Below are 22,925 nucleotides of genomic sequence, written 5' to 3'. Positions count from 1 at the left end.
CAAAGGTAGGAAAAATGATTTTATTTTCAATTTAGTGATCAAAACGTGTCAGTTTTGAGAATTTATATCTGCTGTCTATATTTTGCAATATATTTGTCTATTTTTCTATAGTTACTTAGGTGACCGTGCTCGCGGAGATGGGGCAGAAACGGGAGTTTTAAATTTTAGTCCTAGTAGTGTGCCGGTCCACAAAATAATTCTTTTATTTCTGCCGGTCCACGGGTGTAAAAAGGTTGAAAAACACTGGTCTAGAATACATTGTGCCAGCCTTGTAGCAGACACTGTGCAAAGAATTTAGGATGGTCATTGCTTTTTTCTAGGGTCAACTTTGAGAAACATTTGCAGCCTCAGCGTTCAGGAAGTGTCATCAGGGTACGGGTTCACGAATTGATGGGCAAAACTCAGAATGAACTGCCTCCTTTCCATCACAAGAAAATGAAAATAAATAAATTCAGAGTTAATGAAATAGAAACCAATCCAGCTCCAAAATAGGATCTTCGTGAACTCCAACACCCCCAACACCAAAATTAAAAAATTAAAATTAAAAATTATTTCCTTCTGTCTTCTCGGCCCCTTGATAATTTGGGTTTTACAACAAACTCAAAGCAATTCCAAGCAGGTGACCATTTTGTGCACCACTCACCCCATGTATAAGAACATAAGAATAGCTTTACTGGGACAGCCTGTTCTAACGGTGGCCAATCCAGGTCACTAGTACCTGGCCAAAACCCAAAGAGTAGCAACATTCCAGAATCCCAAAGTCACAAAAGATTCTAGAACCCCAAAGTGTATCAAGATTCCAGGCAGAATCTCAAAGAATGCTACCGATCCAGGGCAAGCAGTAGCTTCCTCCATGTCTTTCTCAATGGATAAATATAGTAATTAATTAACTGAGCAGAAAACAAGCATTAAAAATATATATCATTTCATTAATGATGACTTAATTCCTATCAAGCTAGATGAAATGGTGGTCAATAAAAAGTGGTCAATAAAAATTGATACTCAGCTTTAAACAATTAATGGATCATGGACCCTGAAGCCGTTGGCTCAATGTACAGCGGCGGCAAAGAAAACAAACAGGATGTTGGGCATGATAAAGAAGGGAATCACAAGTAGATCGGCGGACATCATAATGCTGCTTTACAGAGCAATGGTCAGACCACACTTGGAGTACTGTATCCAACACTGGTCTCCCTACCTAAAGAAAGATATAACCCTGCTGGAGAGGATGCAGAGATGAGCCACGAAGCTAGTAAAAGGCATGGAGAATTTGAGCTAAAAAGGACGACCCGGAAAACTGGGATTGTTCACCCTTGAGAAGAGAAGACTGCGAGGGGATATGATAGAGACTTTTAAAATACTAAAAGGATTCGATAAAATAAAGCAAGAAACATCGTTATTCACATTGTCAAATGTGACTCGGACTAGAGGTCATGGACTGAAACTGAGGGGCAGCAGGAGGAGGTTCTGACGGAGACCACCATTCTAGGATTCAAGGGCAAGTTGGATGCACACCTTCTTGCCAATCACATTGAGGGATACAAGTAAACAAGGTCTTCATCAAGGAACATCTACGTAGCCTCCACGTGTGCGGGTCGCCGAACTAGATGGACCTATGGTCTGATCCGGTGAAGGCATTTCTTATGTTCTTATGGTCTAAATCAATCAAAAGACTATATTGAAGTCATAATGAACTTATAAAAGAATTGATTTACTCAATGTCACAAAATTAATCGGGTGAGTGATAAACTGAAATGAATTGGTAATGTGACCACCATATTTAGAACTTTAAACAGTGCCACTTAGAGAGAAGAGAAAACTTTGACAAGCTGTTTGAAGTTAGTAGACTAGAAACAATTATAGATTAATCATAAAGGCATGGTGAGCACAGAAACAAATCAATTGTCTCCCTATTCAAGAATTATAAAGCCCCTATCTTATGTACATTAAAAAACATTCATTTTTTTAAAAAAGCGATGCGTGTGAAATTTATTCAGATTGAAAAACAAAATTGCCCTAAAAACGAACTTCATTTGACTATTAGAGCTCATCTTCTGGTTAAATTGTTAATTAAAGAAATGCCAGTTATATTATTATTTTTCAGGCTTTGTAGTGGCAATTAACTCATCCATTCATTACAGCATGATTATAATTCTATTATCACATGTTAAAATGTTTTATGCAAAATTTTATATTTAAGCCTTTTTATAAATTATTTTGGGTTTGCTATTAGTTTCCAGTTTTCATTTTTTTTCATAAACAGTTTGCTGTATATATCTTTTAAAAGTTTAAATGATTAGTTATTTCATAATATTATAATGCATTTATATAGTTTTATATTTATTTTCATATGCATTGTTTGGGTCTTTATAGATTTTTATAGGAAACATTTTTAAACAATGTTATTCATTTTAAATGTCTTTTGATTAGAAATGTAAACCTTTTTAAATTTAATTTCATTTTTAATATGTGTATTACATTTTTAATAGGCACCAACATTTTGTAATGATTAGACACCGTTTTTGCACAAAAAGTATGTTATAAGAATGGAAAAGGGGGGATGTATAGTTATATTATTGGTTTTTCAGTATCTTTGAATATAATATATGTATAATATACTTGAATTATATTATTGGTGGAAGGGGAGGGTGGGGGAGGGACTTAAATCTATGTATTTATGATGATAATAGAAAAGATTTTCAAGTGATCTATATGAATCAATTGTTATATTATTGTACACTTGTTGTGAGATGTAATAATGAATAAAGATTTTGAAAAAAAAAATTTTAATAGGCGATATTTATTTTAGCCTTTAATATTTAAGTTGTTAAAAAACTTTTTCATTTCATTTAGAATGATTAGTTTATGACGATCAAGACACATTTTCAACGCACCATTTCATTTGTTTATTCTTACTGTCATTGCTATCTAATTCATTTCATTATACAGTGATACCTTGGAATCCGAACGCCCCAGTACTCGAACAACTTGGAATCCGAACTACAAATTCAAGCAAATTTTGCCCCAGAATCCGAACTCTGTTTTGGAATATTTGTTCATATTTTACCTTCAAATCCAGTGTATTTCCTGTTAAAATTTGAGTTTGTGGGACCCAGGAACGGATTAATCCAGTTTCTATTATTTTCAATGGGAAAAATTGTCTTGGAACTCGAACGGGGTTCTGGAACGGATTAAGTTCAGATTCCGAGGTATTACTCTATAGCATTTTATGTGTATTCACTTGTTTGACTCATATGTATAATTGGTTATGTATTCTTTTAGATAAATATTGTCCACTGAAGAAGGCGATGCTGTCATCGAAACTGGGTCCCAGTTCTGATTTTGTTTGTTTTAATGACTCTTTTCTAATTAAAGATTTGTGTTCCCTCACTGGTTGTGATGTCTCTAGTCCCACTTCTTGCTATCCATCTTATAGTATTTTGAGGCTTTGTTTCTTCTTTTTTGTTCTCTGCTATAAGATTATAACATAACATAAAATCAACATCAAGACCGCATTACAAAGATTACACTAAACTCATATCTGAACGCTCATCATGAAAAATTAATTAACCAAAAATCTAGAAAAGAAATACGTCTTCAAACGCCTTCTGAATTCCAAAATATGAGAAAAACGTGAGTTTTAATTGTTTGAATTCATGCACTCATGGAATCTTTTGAACTTACAACCCTTCACTGATAGATAAACAAAAAAAAACGCATGAGCTTTATGAGAATGTTTTTGAGTAGCAAATGATAATGAATTAAGAATATAAGAATTGCCGCTGCTGGGTCAGACCACTGGTCCATCGTGCCCAGCAGTCTGCTCACGTGGGGCCCTCTGATCAAAGACTAGCGCCCTGAGACTAGCCCTACTTGCATACATTCTGGTTCAGCAGGAACTTGTCCAACTTGGTCTTGAATCCCTGGAGGTTGTTTTCCCCTATGACAGACTCCGGAAGAGCGGTCCAGTTTTCTACCATTCTCTGGATGAAGAAAAACTTCCTTACGTTCATACGGAATCTATCCCCTTTCAATTTTAGAGAGTGCCCTCTTGTTCTCCCCACCTTGGAGAGAGTGAACAACCTGTCCTTATCTACTAGATCTATTCCCGTCAGTATCTTGAATGTTTTGATCAAGTCCCCTCTCAATCTCCTCTTTTCAAGTGAGAAGAGGCCCAGTTTCTCTAATCTTTCACTGTATGACAACTCCTCCAGCCCCGTAACCATCTTAGTCGCTCTTCTCTGGATCCTTTTGAGTAGTACTATGTCCTTCTTCATGTACGGCGACCAGTGCTGGACGCAGTACTCCAGGTGAGGGCATGCCATGGCCCGGTACAGCGGCATGATAACCTTCTCCAATCAGTTTGTGATCCCCTTCTTTATAATTCCTAGCATTCTGTTCGCCCTTTTCGATGGAGCTTGGCCCAACATAACTTATGTAAGTACCTTTTGGAACCCTCTTTGTATAAAGCGAGATATAAGCCAATAAACTATTGTGCCACGGATAAAAAAGGTTGAAAATCACAGTCCAAGCTGTTGAAAAAAAAAGACATCTCCAACATGCCCATGCTCCAAGAGTCTCTTCAGTCGCCAAGTTTCTTTGCTGTTACATATATAATGGAATTTCATTCCAATCATGAAGACCTATGCTTCTAATTTTAAGCAATCCCGTTCCCCCACCTATCCTTTTGACCCTCCCTCCTCCCTGGGAGCCCAAAGAACTTCACCCCCATTCCCCAAGCAGAGCAGGGACCATCCTCTCAGCATCCCAGAGAATCAGAATCTTCCCAAATAGAAAGAATGTCAAGAGCTCTCCTGCCTATGATACCAAGAAAGAGTGGTTATGGTACAGGAATGAGGACTCTGAAACAATATTCCCTCCATGATTGGTGGACATTCTCTGTCAACTGTCCTACCATTGTGGGGGGAGAGGGGTTATTATTATTTATTTATGGTTTATTTAGTTATATACCCTTTTAACAAGGAGGGTTACAATACCACATTCACAATAAGCATTAAAACAGCCATAAGACACACATGTATAAATTTCATCAACATATCATACAATTTACCCAATGAAATTGCTCACCACCCACGCTTCATTTTGCAAAAAAGATGTCTCTTCACGAGCTTCTTTAAAAAAAAATCACATCTTCTTGCTTTCTAATACACAATGGAATAGCGTTCCACGCTTCTGGACCAGCACAAGAAAAAGCTCCCATTCTTGTGACTTTCAACCTTGCCTGCTGTATAGTAGGAACATATAACTCTCCAGCTTGAGCAGAGCATAAACTACGTGATACTCAGATATACAGTTGATCAAATATCTCGGAGCCATTCCATGAAGGCAAAGGTAAGTTAGCAACAGCAGTTGATATCGTATTCTAAAATCAATCTTCAACCAGTAAAGTTTCACATAAAATTCAGACACATCGTCAAATTTCCCAATACCAAACAGAACATGAATAATCGAGTTTTGTGTAACTTGGAGCGCATGAATTGCACTCTTGGGAACACCTAACAGCACTGAATTGCAATAGTCTAAACTAAACAACACTACAGCCTCTCAGGAACCTTCTGTCACTCTCTACCAGGGGATCTGCCTACCCTAGAATCCCCACCCTAGTTCTGCCAATTATTAGTTGATGTTTCTTTGTAATTGCTTTCTTTTTGTAAGTATTAATGGTATTGTTAATGGCATTTTTATTATGTTCATGCCCTTTTTTTATATATATTGTAAACTCGCTTAGAAATTAGATAAGCAATTAAATCAAATTTTAATAAAACCTTGAAACTAAACTGGAAGAAAAGGTGGAAGTACCTCCTCCCCCCAAAAAAAAGAAGTAGCATTGGGGTCATTAAATCTAGAAAACATCTGAGTGGTTTTATTATTGAAACTTCACACCAATCATTAATCAGCTTAAGCAAAGCGTCTTATTATGATTTTAGAAAGCAATTGAAAACTCACCTGTTTAGCATTTAACTAATCTAATCCTTTTGTATTGTATTCTTAAAATTTATGTAAACCGCATTGACCTTTTGGGCTATGTGGTATAGACATTAATTATTAGATTAGATTAGAAAATGTTTTGTAACTTGGAGGGACTGAACAAATAAGTATTAAGAAGAACTTTCTCACTGCGATGTGTTATCTCTGTCAAGAAGCCCTTATACTGGTAGTACGCAAAGTGTTATTTGGGGAAATTCCAGACACTGAGCAGTAAAACAGGTGCTTTTCAGTACCAAAAGCAGAGGAGATCTCAATTACTACACTATTTGTCAATGAAAAAATATTAAATATAAAAGTTTGAAAAGGTAAAAATTTATATAATCTGGGTCATGGTTCTGCCTGCAGGTTGAGACAAACTGAAGCTCAGGACTATTAGCAGATTTGCTATGAATATCTGAAATATATAATCAATTTGTGGGATAATTTGGCTTTAAAACATGCTAATTTCTCCATAGTCATATCCTAGGTATTCAACAGATGCAGCCCACTAGGGGGAGAGTGTGGCACAGGGGTTAAAGCTACAGCCTCAGCACCCTGAGGTTGTGGGTTCAAATCCATCCTGGGCAAGTCACTTAATCCCTCCATTGCCCCAGGTACATTAGATAGATTGTGAGCTCACTGGGACAGACAGAGAAAAATGCTTGAGTACCTGAATAAATGCATGTAAACCGTTCTGAGCTCTCCTGGGAGAATGGTATAGAAAATTGAATAAATAAATAATTTACAAATGACAAAATACAAGCATTAAGAATGTGACTGTATACAGGGTTGGCAGAGATGTTTTATAACCAAGGGCAGGGGGTGCGGATCACTCTGGGTGCCAGCCCTAGGGGGGTGCACAGCCAGCCGGCCGGCCGGGTCCAGAACCTCCGCGCTGCACCTCAGTGTGGCTGCCATACTTATTCCAAGGCAGAATCAGCTGAAGTACAGGAAGGTCCCACAATGACTGTCGTCTGCCACCTCTGCTCCGGAAGAGGTAAGCGATGTCGGAAGAGGTGGACCGGCAGCCGCAGTCATCGTGGGACCTTACCGCAGCTCCCTGTGTCTTCCGGCCCACCCCCTCTTACATCACTTACCTTTTCCGGAGCAGAGGCGGCAGAAGCAGTCATAGTGGAACCTTGCTGGTTTGGAGAGACAGAGGAGCATAGAAGGGTAGTGGAGGGAGAGAAAGGGGCAGATGCTGATGGAATTGGTGTGCAGTGAAAGGGGAGAGAGACATAAGGGGAAGGATACTGGATAGAATTGGGTTGGAGGGAAAGAAAGGGGGCAGATGCTGATAGAAGTGGGGGGAAGGGAGAGGAGAGAGTGAAATGCCAGACCATGGGAGTGTGGGAGAGGGAAGAGAAGAAGATGAGAGGAGAGAGATGCTACACTATTGGAGGAGGGAAGGGAAGAAGATGGATGCCAGATCAACGGGGGTGAGTCGATCCAAAGAATGGCCACTAGGATGGTCTCAGGACTTAAAGACATCCCATATGAAGAACGTCTGACCAGACTGCGCTTATATTCTCTCGAGGAGCGCAGAGAAAGGGGGGACATGATAGAAACATTCAAATACATCACGGGTCACATTGAAGTGGAGGAAGAAATCTTTTTTTCTGAAGGGTCCCACAGCGACACGAGGGCATTCGTTAAAACTTAAGGGGGGAAGATTTCATGGCGACACCAGGAAATACTTCTTCACCGAATGGGTGATCGATCAATGGAATAGTCTTCCTCGCCAGGTGGTCGAGGCCAGTAGTGTGCTTGACTTCAAGCGTCGATGGGACCAGCAGGTGGGGGTACCACAGGGTTTTGCTTAAAAGATGGATACTTCAGGGAGGGAGGGTTCGTCTTGAGTAGACTTGTGGGAGGGAGGGTTATTGTGTGGGCAGACTTGTTGGGCCACCGGCCCTTTTCTGCCATCAAACTCTATGTTTCTATGTTTCTAAGGGAGAGATGGAAGGGGGAGACATAAATTCTCTGGAAGGGAAATAGAAGGAGAAAAGATGCCATATAGAAGGGGAAGAGAGAGGGTAGACAGTGGATGAAAGGAAGAGAGTGACAAGAAGATGTGGAAAGCAGAAACCAGAGAAGACAAGGTAGAAAAATAATTCTGATTATTTATTTTTTGCTTTAGGGGAGATGCGTCGCTGTTTCTGTGGTGTTGCATTGTATGCAGAGTCCAGCTTCTTGATGCTTCAGTTTAACCTTTTATTCTATCTCCCCATTTACAAAACTATTGAGCGTTTCTTAGCGTTGGCATCTGATGTTACCACCATGGCTAAAAATCATACCACAGTTTTGTAAAAGGGGGAGGGGTTAGTTTGTGATGACATATTTCATACCAGGCGAAGGTGTTTTCTGTGTTCTGTGTGTTCGACAGACATGGTTTTCTGTTCGGATTGATCTGTACTAGTCTGGCATGTTTACTTTTACATGTATTGATGTTGTATTGATGTTGTACTGCTCACTGCAGTATGGAAGATGCTGCCTTTTCCTAGGTACTTGTGTGACGTGTGGATTGTTACTAAAAATCATGTTTTTCGTACAGATGGGGGGGGAGGTGTCAAAAAATGATGGGCCCCAGGTACGCCACTGTTTATAACTTAAGTGTATTGGCTCTTAAAGCAGAATGGAAGAAGTATGATATGATAGAATCTCTTGTAAAATATGTTAAGAATTGTCATCATTTAATTACATGTAACTTAAAAAAAAAAATAAGCCAGAAACAACAGAATAACAGAAATTTTACAAATCAGAGACTTTTTATTGTTTAAGCAAATCATAAGACCATAAGAATTGCCATACTAGAACAGACCAAAGGTCAATGAAGCCCAGTATCCGGTTTCCAATAGTGGCCAACCCAGGTCCTAAGTACCTGGCAGAAACCCAAAGAGTAGCAACATTCCAGAGCTGAGATTGTGATGTCATAAAGCCTCATTCCACCAATGCCCAAGAGCCAACCTCATCAGTGATGTCACAATGGCTTGATTGTCCTATACTTGGCTCACATAAGAACACAACAATTGCCGTTCAGGGACAGACTGAAGGTCCATCAAGCCCAGCATCTTGTTGAGTGGCCACCCAGGTCCCAAGTACCTGGCAGAAACCCAAAGAGTAACAACATTCCAGAGCTGAGATTGTGATGTCATAAGGCCTCATTCCACCAATGCCCAAGAGCCAACCTCATGAGTGATGTCACAATGGCTTGATTGTCCAAAACTTGGCTCACAAAAGAACACAACAATTGCCGTTCATGACAGACTGAAGGTCCATGAAGCCCAGCATCCTGTTTCCAATAGTGGCCAACCCAGGTCCCAAGTACCTGGCAGAAACCCAAAATGTATCCACATTTCAAAGCTGAGATTGTGATGTCATAATACCTCATTCCACCAATGCCCAAGAGACAACCTCATCAGTGATGTCATAATGGCTTGATTGTCCTATACTTGGCTCACATAAAAACACAACAATTGCTGTTCAGGGACAGATTGAAGGTCCATCAAGTCCAGCATCTTGTTGAGTGGCCACCCAGGTCCCAAGTACCTGGCAGAAACCCAAAGAGTAACAACATTCCAGAGCTGAGATTGTGATGTCATAATGCCTCATTCCACCAATGCCCAAGAGCCAACCTCATCAGTGATGTCACAATGGCTTGATTGTCCAAAACTTGGCTCACAAAAGAACATAAGAGTTGCCATACTGGGACAGATCGAAGGTCCATCAAGCCCAGTATCCTATTTCCAACAGTGGCCAACCTAGGTCCCAAGTACCTGGTAGAAACCCAAAAAGTAGCAACATTCCAGAGCGGATGGATTTTTTTCTCAATGCTCATCTTTTTCCTAATTTTTATATACACACTGTTCATGTGTTGGTCTAGTTGTGATTATTGTTGAAAGTTTAAACCCTTTTCGAAAAGCGTAACAGCTTTTAGCACCAGCCGCGGCTGTAACAGCTCTGATGCTCACAGGAATTCTAAGAGTGTTGGAGTGTTACCGCCATGGCAGGCGCTAAAAACTGCACTATGCTTTTGTACAAGGGGGAGGGGGGTAACTTTCTCATTGTTTGCAATACTGGTATAGTTTTTGAGGTTCAATTTCTGTTCATTATGGTCACTTTGCAATTTGTATTCTTGCGAAATTCAATAAAAATTATATTGATTTTAAAAAAAGGATAGCAGGAAGTAATTCATTTCAACAGCCCTTCAGGAACTGACAGACCCCAGATAATCAAACTTTGCGAGGGCTTGTTTGTTCAGAGAATGAGAAATGGTGCGGAAAATCCCTTTACATAAAATTAGGATCTCAGTCTTTGCTGCTTTCTGTTCTGCGTCTAAATATATAAAATCTTATTCAAATCTGTGCACCAGATGGCCGCTGCTGACTACAAACAGGAACCAAAAAAAAAAAAGAGGGGAGGGGGGGTTAGAAACATCGTTGGGAAGCCACCTACCAGAGAAACAAGAGGAGGCGTGAGCAAGTCTCAAAGAGAGAAAAGAAACACTGAAACATTCAAACACAGAGATATCAAAATAGGACAACGGAAAATTGACTATGGTTGGCCTGTGCTTATTCCTCTTGCCTACTTGATGAAGTTACAGGGAAATACTTTTAAAAACCAATTGGAAGAAAAAAAATTTTCACTCAGAATAGTTAAGCTCTGGAACGCATTGCCAGAGGATGTGGTAAGAGTGGATAGCCCTTCATGATCTTGTAGGTCTCTGTCACATCCCCTCTAAGTCTCCTCTTTTCCAGGGAAAAGAGCGCGAGTTCCTCTAATCTCTCAGCGTATGAAAGATTTTCCATACCTTTTATCAGACATGTCGCTTTCCTTTGTACCCTCTCGAGTATCGCCATTTCCTTCTTAAGGTACGGCGACCAATATTGTGAGTCTGCTAGCATAGAAACATAGAAGATGACGGCAGAAAAGGGCTACAGCCCATCAAGTCTGCCCACTCTGCTTACCCACCCCCTGTCTATGCCCTAATGACCCAATTTCCTTCTCTTGACCCTCGTAGGGATCCCACATGGGTATCCCATTTATTCTTAAAGTCTGGCACGCTGTCTGCCTCGATCACCTGCACTGGAAGCTTGTTCCAATGATCAACCACTCTCTCTGTGAAGAAATACTTTCTGGTGTCGCCATGAAATTTTCCGCCCCTGAGTTTGAGCGGGTGCCCTCTTGTGGCCGAGGGTCCCTTGAGAAAGCATGTGACCTGAAAGAGTAGGAACCCCAAAAGCAACCCATACCCGGCCCAAATTTTGTTTGTAGCAGAACTGTATCATTCTTGAAAAATTACAGGAGGCCAGAGGCAGAGCCAGTTCACGGAGGTAATAACGGGCAGAGGTGTGTGTCTGCAATTCATCAGCCCCACCCTTACCCTGATTGGGATTATACTAGGACGAGGTGGCACCAAACCTCTTCTGTATGTGGTTCAAAGCATTAACCTGCTACCAGCAGGAACAAGGAAGAACTCTGCCTCATCCCAGTGTGGATCTAATTAGCGTGAAGGAGGGGGGCTGGAAAGAGGGACTGAGATATCAGGCAGGAGCGCTATAAACATGAAAGGGGGGCTGGAGAGAGGGTGCCACAGCTGAACCAAAATTCCCTCTAAGCTGTGCAGGAGTCCTTTGTGCACACACCGCCATAACACCCATAGGAATAGCGGAGGCACAGCAGAAGTTAGCGCACTCTAACGTTAAATAAACATCTTCCTAATTTCATCTGCCCAATCTGAAATTCCTATAAAAGTTTGATTCCCTTTTTCATACTGAGGGTTATTTTCGAAAAGGAAGTCTAAGTCCATTTTTACAAGCCGAACCACTAGAAGTCCCAAAATATATATATATATATATTATTTTTTTTTTTTTTAAATCATCTACTTGGACGTCTAGGCCAACAGGATGTCCAAGCCAAGGACACCTAACTTTATACCCCTCTTTCGATCAAAGAAACGTCCAAGTTGAAAACATCCACATCCAGACCATTTGGACATGGGAGTGGCCATCATTCTGATGGAATGGCCACACAGATATGTCAATAGAGCAGTGGGACACCTTAGAGGGCACTGCTGTGAACTTCACATAAAGGGTGCCAGAAGTACATCTCACCATATACACCTTAGAGTTTATGGTGAGCTCTCCAAAACTCCCCCAAACCTACTAGACGCACCTGTCTACCACCCCAATAGCCCTCATGGCTACAGGGGGCACCTATATGGCAGTAGAGTAAGGTTTTGGTGGGCTCACACTTTCCACCATGCCACCACCATATCTCTCTTGGATTTGCAACGCTGATTATGGCATAAAAGGAGAAAAGAAGTGGTGAAGGAGCCACTGAACTTCTAGATGCTGTACTCTGAATGCCCACATGAACAGGAAGTCTGTGTCAGAAGATTGGCACACAGCTGAGCACTATAGACAGATGTTCAGAGGCCTTGCATTCTTTTTTTCCCCTTAATAGTCACGTAACTAAATAACCCATGGATCCTTCGAGATTGAGTACTTTCCAACAACTCAAATCTGGAGGGCAGATATGATGGAGCTAAACCAGACAACATTTTATAAAGTATAGAGCGGGGGTGTCAAAGTCCCTCCTCAAGGGCCGCAATCCAGTTGGGTTTTCAGGATTTCCCTAATGAATATGCTTGAGATCTGTTAGCATACAATGAAAGCAGTGCAAGCAAATAGATCTCATGCATATTCATTGGGGAAATCCTGAAAACCCGACTGGATTGCGGCCCTTGAGGAGGGACTTTGACACCCCTGGTATAGAGTGTGTAAATTTGTGTATATTTAAAAAAAAAAATTAACTGAGAAGGTGGTGTTTAATCAAATGTCAGATTTCATTGAAAAAACTAACATCTTGCACCCAAATCAGACAGGCTTTAGGCAACACCATTCCACAGAATACTCACTAGTAGGTATGACCACATCCATACAATATTTCTTGGATCACCACCAGTCAGTTCTTTTAATTTCTATAGACCTTTCAGCCACCTTTGATACGATCGACCATGAGCTCTTACTAAATAGGCTACAATCTATTGGTGTCACAGACCAGGTCTTATCTTGGTTTCAATCCTATTTCTCTGATCGTACTTCATCTGTGTCATTTAATAACGAAACTTCTAATAATTTTACCACAACATACGGTGTGCCTCAAGGATCTATACTATCTCCACTTCTATTCAATATCTTTCTCGCCCCATTACTTACTCTGTGTCAATACATCGGCTTCAATGTTTATGCTTACGCCGTTGATATTCAACTATTACATCCCATAGATACCAATAACCCTTTGGACATACCAACAATAAATATGAAACTTGAAAAAATATCACAATGGCTAAATAATAATAGACTAGCACTGAATATCAATAAATCAAATATTATGCTCTTTCCCTGGAAAGATAACTTAAAACTTAACCTTCCAATTACAATCAAGGGTGTTCCGTTGCAAGAAGTCTATAACATTAAAATCTTAGGTGTTACATTTGATCATAAACTCTCTTTTCACGACCACATCAGTAATATTGTCAAATCCTCTTTCTTTAGACTCCGACAAATTTGTTCTGTTTCCCAATTTCTTTGTGCTAAGTCTCTCAAAACTCTTATCCACTCTCTCGTTATTTCCAAAATAGATTACTGTAACGCTCTGTATAACGGGATAGCTCAAAAGGAAATCAAACGTCTACAGATCATTCAAAATACGTCCATTAAACTCATTTTTAAAGCAAAGAAGTTCGACCACGTAACACCGCTTCTTAGGGAAGCCCATTGGCTTCCAGTTACACATCGGGTAACATATAAACTATGTCTGCTTACATTTAAATCTCTTCTCTTTAAAACCCCAGCTTTTATTTACAAGTTATTGATCCCATACACCGCCAATAGAACATTAAGATCCGCTGAACAACATCTACTAACGATTCCTTCCCTTAAAATTATAAATACCCGACGACAATTAATTTTTTCAGTTACAGCTCCCCAAACCTGGAATTCTCTCCCTAATCATTTAAGGGAAGAAACCAATATAGAAAAATTTAAAGGTAAACTATAAATTAATCATTTTGTCTTTGAATTGATATCATTTTTTCTTTCCAAACTTTTATTGAAGTAAATTTAAAAGAAAAAGAAGAAAAAAAAAAAAAGGGGGGTTTTATATTTTTTATATTTTTTTTTCCTTTCCCCCTTTCCTTATGTGCCCTCCTTATTTGTCTCTTTATCTTTTAAATATATTGTAATTCTTTCCCATCTCCTCCCTTATGTTTCTTGTCTTATCAAATTTGTTAATAATTTTGTCAGTCTTATTTATTGTATTATTCCCCTTACATTGTAATTTTATCAATATGTTAATCGCTTAGAATTTGGATTAAGCGATAAATCAAATCATTATTAAACTTGAAACTTGATTAAAATGTAAAAATTGTGTAAATTTTTTAAAAAATTGTTAAAACGTCATAGTTGATGTTTTTCATATGATCTGGCAATTTTTATGGTTTTATTTATTCATTTTTCTATACTATTCTAGGAGAGCTCAGAATAATTTACAGAAATTTATTCATAAGAACATAAGAAGTTGCCTCCGCAGAGGCAGACCAGAGGTCCATCTCGCCCAGCGGTCCACTCTCGCGGCGGCCCATCAGGCGCACTGCCTGAACAGTGGTCTCTGACTAATTTTGCAAATTACCTCTAATCCTATCCCTCTAACCTTACCTCTACTCTTATCTGTACCCCTTATCAGGTACTCATGCATTTTTCCCTGTCTGTCTTGCTGGGCTTACACTCTATCTAATGTACCTGGGGCAATGGGGGGGGGGGGGGCGGTATTAAGTGACTTGCCCAGTGTCACAAGGAGCAGTGTGGGTTTGAACCCACAACCTCAGGGTGCTGAGGCTGTAGCGCTAATGACTATGCCACTCTAGAAATCAAAGTATAGTAAAAGTGAGCCAAGTCTAGGACAATCAAGCCATTGTGGCATCACTAACGAGGTTGGCTCTTATTGGTGGAATAAGCCATTATGATGTCACAATACCAGCTCTGGTTATCAGAGGCTGAAACTTTTCACTTGGTGGGCTCACAATCTATCTAATGAACCAGGGGATTAAGTGACTTGCCCTTGGTCACAAGGAGCAGCGTAAGGTTTGAACCCACAACCTCAGGGTGCTGAGGCTGTAGCTTTTAACCACTGCACCACACTCCCCCATGAAAGGTTTGTTTTGTTTTGTTATTTTAATTGTGTATGTTTGGTTATAATCCGCCTTTTTTAAATGCGGAATATAAATGAGAAACGATAAACTATACAACAGAATCTGAGCATCGCCCCTGCCCGAATTGAAAGCCAACGCAGTCTCACTAGACTGTTTTACGACCATTAAGGCAGCTGCAACTCCCAGACACACCTTGCAACGGTGGTAACGTTAAGGCCTGGGATGGAGGAGGTTGGAGGGGAGATGCTGGATGGGAGGAAGGGCGACAAAAAAATGAGGGTTCACCTAGGCCAGGGGGGGTCTTAACAAGCTAAAGCCCTAGTTATATCTCCAGGAACCTCAACAACTTACGGCCTGTGTCAACCTCTCTTTTTTTTTCTAATTATTCTTTGATTAGTAGGGAGACACATTTTTTGTATAATATCTCTGAGTGATTTCAATTTCCATCATATTTTGGTATTTGCCTTAATTCTTGCTGTTCTTTTCTCGCAACCCACTCTGGGGCCTGGATAGCGAGTGTGAAGAGAGAAGGACGCTTTGTAACGTTGCAGATGGTCAGCCTTCCCTTGGCTCCCCCACCACCACAACATGCAAGCAGAGGGGAGCCAGTTACCGAGAGCTGAGACTTAAGTGGGTAAAGGTGCGAAAAGCCAAAATGAGTCACCTTGTTAATCGAGAATGGAAGGTTGCATCTTTCTAGGGAAGGGGAGAGGTAAGATCCCCAGGGACACTCGTCTCCGTTCCACCTGATCGCCAACAAACAAAAATAGTCTGAATCCTGAAAGCCGTGGTCTCCTATGATTGGCAGCAGGCAGGGGCGAGAGGTGCCCAGGGACACCCAAACACGTGGGGAGAGGTGTATAAGTGCACGGCACAGGGCATCAAACTCACACACACACACATACACACATTAATGCACTTACCTGTACTCACACGCCACGGGGATACACACTAGCACATGAATGCTTTCTTGGTTATGATACTTTGCATTTGTCCAGCATGAGAATTATTCAGGGGCAAAGCTGTACAGCAGTTTTCAAGGCCAGGCACAGGGCCTTGAAGACTTCTGTTGAATATCCCCTTTGTGAGGACAATACAAGGTATCACAGCCCAAAAGGAATCCAGTTTTATCCCACATTCTCTATGACTATTAGACCTTGGCACACACAAACATGCAAACACCTCATGCACACGCATGAACACAAGAACGGGAAGTTGAGGGCTCAAGGGATGGACATAGAGATACAGAACCTGTCACTTCTAGGACTGGAGGGCTCAAGGGATGGGCACAGGGTTACAGAGCATGGCACCTCTAGGACTGGAGGGCTGATGGGAGCGATATAGGCCGTTTGCTGACCTCTGTGCAAAGACCTGCTGTGGTTTTTTATACTACTTCCAACGCACATTTGGCTGTGCTTCTAGAAAACTCCGGGCTCAATTGGCAGTAGCTGGCGTTCTTGTTGCCAGTCTCGGCAGAAAGGCTAAGGGCTGACTGGCCTCGGGGAATGTTGCCCTTCCCTGTTTACCCCCTTTTCGGTGGCTTCCAGAGCAGGTATGAGGCACAACTGTGAGGACAGTTTGTGAGAAAAACTTTAACACAGCTTCCCTCACCGTACCTGACCTGGGGGCCGGGGAGAGACATTCCACCCCTTTCAGTCCTGCACCTTTCGCCGGCACTAAATCCACCCTGGAAACCTACGTAGGCACATTTTTACTCATGCTTATATTTTTATTATTCCATGTGCAATCTCTTTTATCTCCAGGTATTCTCTTAATTTTGTTCTTTTGTAAAATATGAAAACAGGTTGCAGGAAAACAGAAGAGGAATGAGAAACTGCATCCAGCCGGATGGAGACTGTGGCTAATATTCTGCAGGGTTTTTTTTCTAGCCTTTCACTCTAACCAGGCTTCCATATTGTTGTCTTTATTTCAGCTGAAATGGCCGCTCCTTCTGTCTTTCCACTGCGTCCGTGCTGCGCCTCCATTGGAAGCGAATCAACAGTAACTGTGGGCTGCCTGGCAAAGGGCTATCTCCCAGAGCTTGTGACCTTCCAGTGGGGTAATGAATTCACCAGCAAGACCTTTCCGGCGACATACGGCAGCAATGGCCTTTACTCCAGAAGCAGTCAACTGACCTTGAGCAGAGAAGAGTGGAAGCGGAAGCCCCCCACGTGTTCCGTATCACACAGTGCGATGCAGCAGCCGAAGAACGTGACATTCTCGGAGACAGGTAAGCTACTTAAATTTCAAAGTTAAATGCTGGGTGTGGGAGAAATAGGGATATGGTTTTTTTTTTTTTTTTTTTTTTTTAATTCTTTATTTATCATTTTAAAATTTTTAACAAAATCAAAACATTTTGTACAGAAAGATTGTTAGATCAAACACAAAATTATAAGAAAATCATTTACATGATGTAGAAAGAAAAAGTTCTAGTCGGACAATCTCAAGTCCTCTATAATATGATCCAAGATTGTTTATGAGTGAACTTTAGGAAATCAATTTATAATTCTATACAAAGAAAACATCATTAGCCACCTGCAATCTATGATGTCAGCAAAATGCGACTGCCTGTAGTGTGAGCATATATGATGAGTCTTGAGGGTCTAGTTTATCCACATTAGGATGGTAGAAAGGATCCACATTCCTTTTTTGTTTTAAACAGCAAACTTTAAAGAAGAGAATGACAAATTTTTTCCCCATCCCTATGCAAACTCATTTTCCCATCCCGGCAAGTTCTTTTCCTGTCCCTGCCCCATTCCTGCAAGCTCTGTCCTCATTTGCACAAGCCTCAAACACTTTAAAATCATAAGTGTTTGAGGCCTGTGTGGTTAAGACTGAGCTTACAGGAATGGGGCAGGGGCAGAGACAGAGACAGAGACAAAACTCATAGGGACGGGACGGGGAAATTGAGTTCCTGTGGGAATTTGTCCCCGTGTCATTCTCTACTTTAAATTGAAAAGAAAGGTATTCGACAACTCACCACTGCCACCGCATCTCCGTGGTTTGAGTTGGTAGACTTGGTCATGGGCACGCAGACCTGTGGTACTGAAACCATTCAGTTATTAGCTTTTAACTTTAAAGGATGAAGAGAAGCAAAGTCTCTCTCTCTCAATATTCCCTCTAAGGTATTTGATGATCCTCCACCCCCGTTCCTACCACTGGGAATGGTACAGCAATGTCACAGTTTCAATTGCAAGGGGAAGGCAAGATCTGTGATATTCCTGTGGAATCTAACTGAAGCTATGCCATTGCTCCAACACTCCAAATGACAGGAATGCAGATGGAGAACTCCAGCAGTCTTTAGAGGGTGGACTGCTGACTCTCCTCTCCACTGTGGTCTACATTTGCAGTCCTTAAGTCTCATCTCCTAGGGGTTTGGGGCAAACTCTGCATGAGTACTCGTAAAGCGCTTCAGCCTGCCTGTCTTCTCTAGGAGGGGTGGTAGATGTGTGGAACAGTATCTCAGAAGAGGTTGTGGAGACAGAGACGGTGTCTGAATTCAAGAAAGCCTGGGATAGGCATGTGGGATCTCTTAGAGATAATAGTTACTGCGGATGGGCAGACTGGATGGGCCATTTGGCCTTTATCTGCCATCATGTTTCTTTAACCATAAAGTTCTATGACCTCACAATGCAGGTGTAAAGAGCCTTAGCCAATAGGGAGAGGAGGAGATGGTGGATGCTGCGGATGGGCCATTTGGCCTTTAGCAGCCATCATGTTTCTAACATTCTGGATGAAGTCTAACCAACAGTTCATAGAGAGATATTATCACTCCTTTCCCCTTTTCTCTGCTGGCAATACCTCTGCCTATGTATAGTGGATACTAGATTCTTCTCTTGCTCACTGTCTCTTTTTCTCTCCGTCTCATTGCTATTGTCTCTCTCTGCAGACTGCATATCGGACCCACTGATATCTGAATCAAGACCTCAACTCGAACTCCTAGCAGACGTTCAACAGAACTGTGCAACAAACCCAGCTAAAATGAGATTCGTCTGCTTTGTCTCTGGCCTGAACAACAATAATGTCAGAATCATCTGGTCCCTGGGAAACTCAGTCCGAGACCTCAACCCCATGGAAGGCATAAGATCCACAGAAGATTCAAAGTACTGTATGACTAGCAAGGTTGAAATCCCCTCATCGGACTGGAACAGCTACAATTCTGTCACATGCAAAATTACCGGCCCTGGCACAGGAGGGGTGAAACCTGTCACAGCAACCAAATGCACAGGTAAGCATCTTAGCCCGATACCACTACTCCCCATTCGATTCTATGCATATACAGTAGTGTATCAAAAAGTCCCTGCTTAAGTGAGCTTACAGTCTAGGCCAGGACTACTCATTTCCGATCCTCGAGGTCCACAGGCAAGCCAGGTTTTCAGAATATCCTCAATGAATATGCATGAGAGATATTTGGGGAGAGTGTGGCACAGTGGTTAAAGCTACAGCCTCAGCACCCTGAGGTTGTGGGTTTAATCCCATGCTGCTCCTTGTGACACTGGGCAAGTCACTTAATCCCCTCAATGCCCCAGGTACATTAGATAGATTGTGAGCCCACCAGGACAGACAGGGAAAAAGTGCTTGAGTACCTGAATAAATGCATGTAAACCGTTCTGAGCTCCCCTGGGAGAAGGGTATAGAAAATTGAATAAATAAATAAATAAATAAATATTTGCATACTAAGAAGGTCAGGCAGATGAATCTCTCTCATGCATATTCATTGTGGATATCCGGAAAACCTGGCCTGTTGGTAGACCTTAAGGACCAGAATTAAGTAGCCCTGGTCTTGGCAAAATACATTTCAGAAAATGTAATAAAATCTGATTTAATCCTTGGGATCTTGTAAGGTACTTGTGACCTGGGTTAGCCACTTTTGGAAACAGGACACTGGGCTTGATGGTCCTTTGGTCTGTCCCAGTATGGCAGCTCTTATGTTCTTATGTGAGTCAAGTATTGTGACATCACTGATAAGGTTGACTCAGGCATTGGTGGAATGAGGCATTATGACATCACAATCTCAGCTCTGGAATATTGCTTCTCTTTGGGTTTCTGTCTGGTACTTGGGACCTATGTTGGCCACTGTTGGAAACAGGACACTGGGCTTGATGGGCCTCTGGTTTGTCCCAGTATGGTAACGCTTATTAAGTGCAGTAGATATACCGTATTTGAAATTTGCAAGAGTGTGATCCAGGAACAGTCAGGGTTTATGATTTAAAAGACTCTCCAAAAGAGGTGATTGTAGGTGGAATTTGAACAAGGGTGTGAAATACCAGCACAGGGAGGCCACCCCAGGCATATGTGGACAGTGCAAGGCTGGGGGGGTGGCAAGGAAAGGAGAGAGGAAAATGGGAAGCTCTTTTGTATCCATAGCAGACCCCAAGAAATCAAAATCACATTCATTGCAGTGAAGTGCCCAAAATGTTAAGAATCAGCTTGGCGTGCCCTTTTCACAGATATCTGACTGTAGGTGTGTAATTACAGCTGGGTCCTTTCTCCTTGTTACTGTCTTATTACTCAGCTCGACACCTTTACAAATTCACCCTAGAAGTCTGGGATCCCCTCTTCATTCTGTCATTTAAATGCCCCCTCTGTTTTTAGCTTCAAGGGCAAAGAGAGCACTCCTGGTGCGGGACTGATTTCTCCAGGCTGACACCAACAGAGAAACGCAATCGGCAGGTGAGCTAAGCCCTTCTAGGTACCTCCTTTTCTTGTTCGTCTTTCTCTGAGCTCAAAACTCCTTCTCTCTTTTGTGAGAAAAATATTGTATTTCCTTTGTGGTAATTGTGACTATCGCTGTGCCTCTTTTAGGATCTACTGGTGTTGCAGTCTGAGTGTTGTTTTCTGCTAGCGATGGAGTTCTTTATTTTTTTTTAATTTTTAATCCATGTTTTATTATTATGAGTATTTTGTTAATTTCACTGTAATTGTTTAAGGTTCCTAGACAATAAGGGGATCGAGGGGTACAGATAGGAGTTGAGGTAGGTTATAGGAATAGTCAGGGACCACAGCACAGGTGATAGACCTGGAGGGCCGCCGCGGGAGCGGACCGCTGGGCGGGATGAACCTCTGGTCTGACCCGGCGGAGGCAAATTCTTATGTTCTTATGAAGGTCATTATATCAAATAAATTTAAATCATAAACCATCTCTGGAAAAAAGGTGACTAACAGTGGCGTGCAGTGAGAGCTTTCAAGGGATTCAGTGAATCCCTAGCTCTACAGCCCTGCTTTTTCATTTTTTTCTTTTCTTTTCTTTTTGCTTGATTTGCTGAGTAGGCCATCTGCTCAACCAGCCAAACTGCATCAAACAAAGAAAAAAAAAAGTAAGGCTCTTGGGCTGGGGATTCTCCGAACCCCCTGAAAGCCCTGACAGTACTGATCTGAATTTCATTGGCTGAACAGCATATGCCTGTTGCCTGCTCAACCAATCAAATTCAGAGCAGGGCCCTCAGGGTCTTTAAAGGGTGGGGTGAATCTCCTGAAGGCCCTGACCGCAGGCCACTGGTGACTAATGTCGCCAGAAACAAACAAAAAAAAATATGAGGGTTTAATGAATTCTGTTAGAGCAAACAATTTCTAATACAATAGTTCAAACCCTTTGCTTTTATATGTTAAAATTAAAAAAAATAAAATAAAATGTTACAGAAATTTCAACCTTTTCAAACTACTTATGGGCCCACGACATGAGAAATCGGCCATTCTCAACGTTTTGGATCTGCTTCTTTAGGTCCCCTTTAACAAAGCCGCAGTAGCGATTCCCATGCAGCAAATGCGACACATCCCATTCAATTCCTATGGGCTGCCTCGCATTTTGCCGCACCGGGTCTCTCTCCCGCAGCTCTATAAAAGGAGCCCCTAGTCACAATTCACAATAATGTTCCAAATACCAATGTAATCTGCAAAGTGTCACCATTGCTTCAGAAATTCCAGAGGAGAAATAATCCTCCATGATTTCAAGAGGCAGTCCTGGTCCAATGACATTTTGTCTAACAGGAGGCTTTTGTCATCCTAATGTCAGTTGGATTTTACACAGCTAGCTCTTGAATTCTCTCCCTCACTCCTGTTTCCTGTTTTCCAGGCCATCTGGCTCCACCTCCTACAGATCCGGACTCCCCGTCTACACTTCAATCGCCCTCTCCCCCTCCCTTGAAGATATCACCAGCGATAACACCCTGATGCTAATCTTCCTGGCCACCGACATCCAGCCTTGTTGACCTGGAGGATTGTGTGAGTGAAACCCATTTGGTCCATCCTCAACTCCCTACGTGTTCCGAAAATCAGCAGGGTGAAGGGAGGCTCAGCTCATACACCTGCCTGCTGACCGACCCCTCCATGAAAGGGTCATTGGCCAGGATTATCCATCACTCCCAGCCCTCAACCTCAAAGTCCAGGTAGCAGCACCATAGCCATTGATGAAGGACAGTGTATAAGCTTCGCCTGTGTATGCCTTTGTCTGAATTCATTCCACAATAAATTGAATTTTAAAGCAAATCTTCAGTTTCGCAGTCTTTTTCCTCTCGTTTTTCATCCAGAAGGGGGTTTATTCTCGGCAGCAATGTTTAGCCAATTTAAAAGATACCTTGATAAAACATTATCTTTCCAGGCAGGTCTCTGGAAGAAAACCTCACGTGATTTACTTTTTAACTTACTTTCATATCAAACATTTAGAAGATCGCTGAACACTTATTTATTTGACGAGTTTGTTTAAATCTCAGTGATTGATAATTCT

At 41.5% G+C, this 22,925-nt stretch overlaps 1 gene segment (V, D, J or C); it reads left to right on the top strand.

Annotated features, from left to right (window-relative positions):
- Positions 1-22,677, top strand: part of LOC117350919 — a 244,863-nt gene extending 222,186 nt beyond the window's left edge. The window contains 4 exon segments of the C gene segment in view: positions 17,136-17,432; positions 19,092-19,430; positions 20,798-20,875; positions 22,275-22,677. Of these exon segments, the coding sequence occupies positions 17,141-17,432; positions 19,092-19,430; positions 20,798-20,835 (669 nt within the window).
- The last annotated feature ends 248 nt before the right edge of the window (positions 22,678-22,925 follow it).

The sequence above is a fragment of the Geotrypetes seraphini genome, chromosome 16 (assembly GCF_902459505.1).
Source record: "Geotrypetes seraphini chromosome 16, aGeoSer1.1, whole genome shotgun sequence".
Taxonomy (NCBI): domain Eukaryota; kingdom Metazoa; phylum Chordata; class Amphibia; order Gymnophiona; family Dermophiidae; genus Geotrypetes; species Geotrypetes seraphini.
Note: the sequence above shows the minus strand (reverse complement) of the source record. Positions and strands in the feature narration are given on the sequence as shown.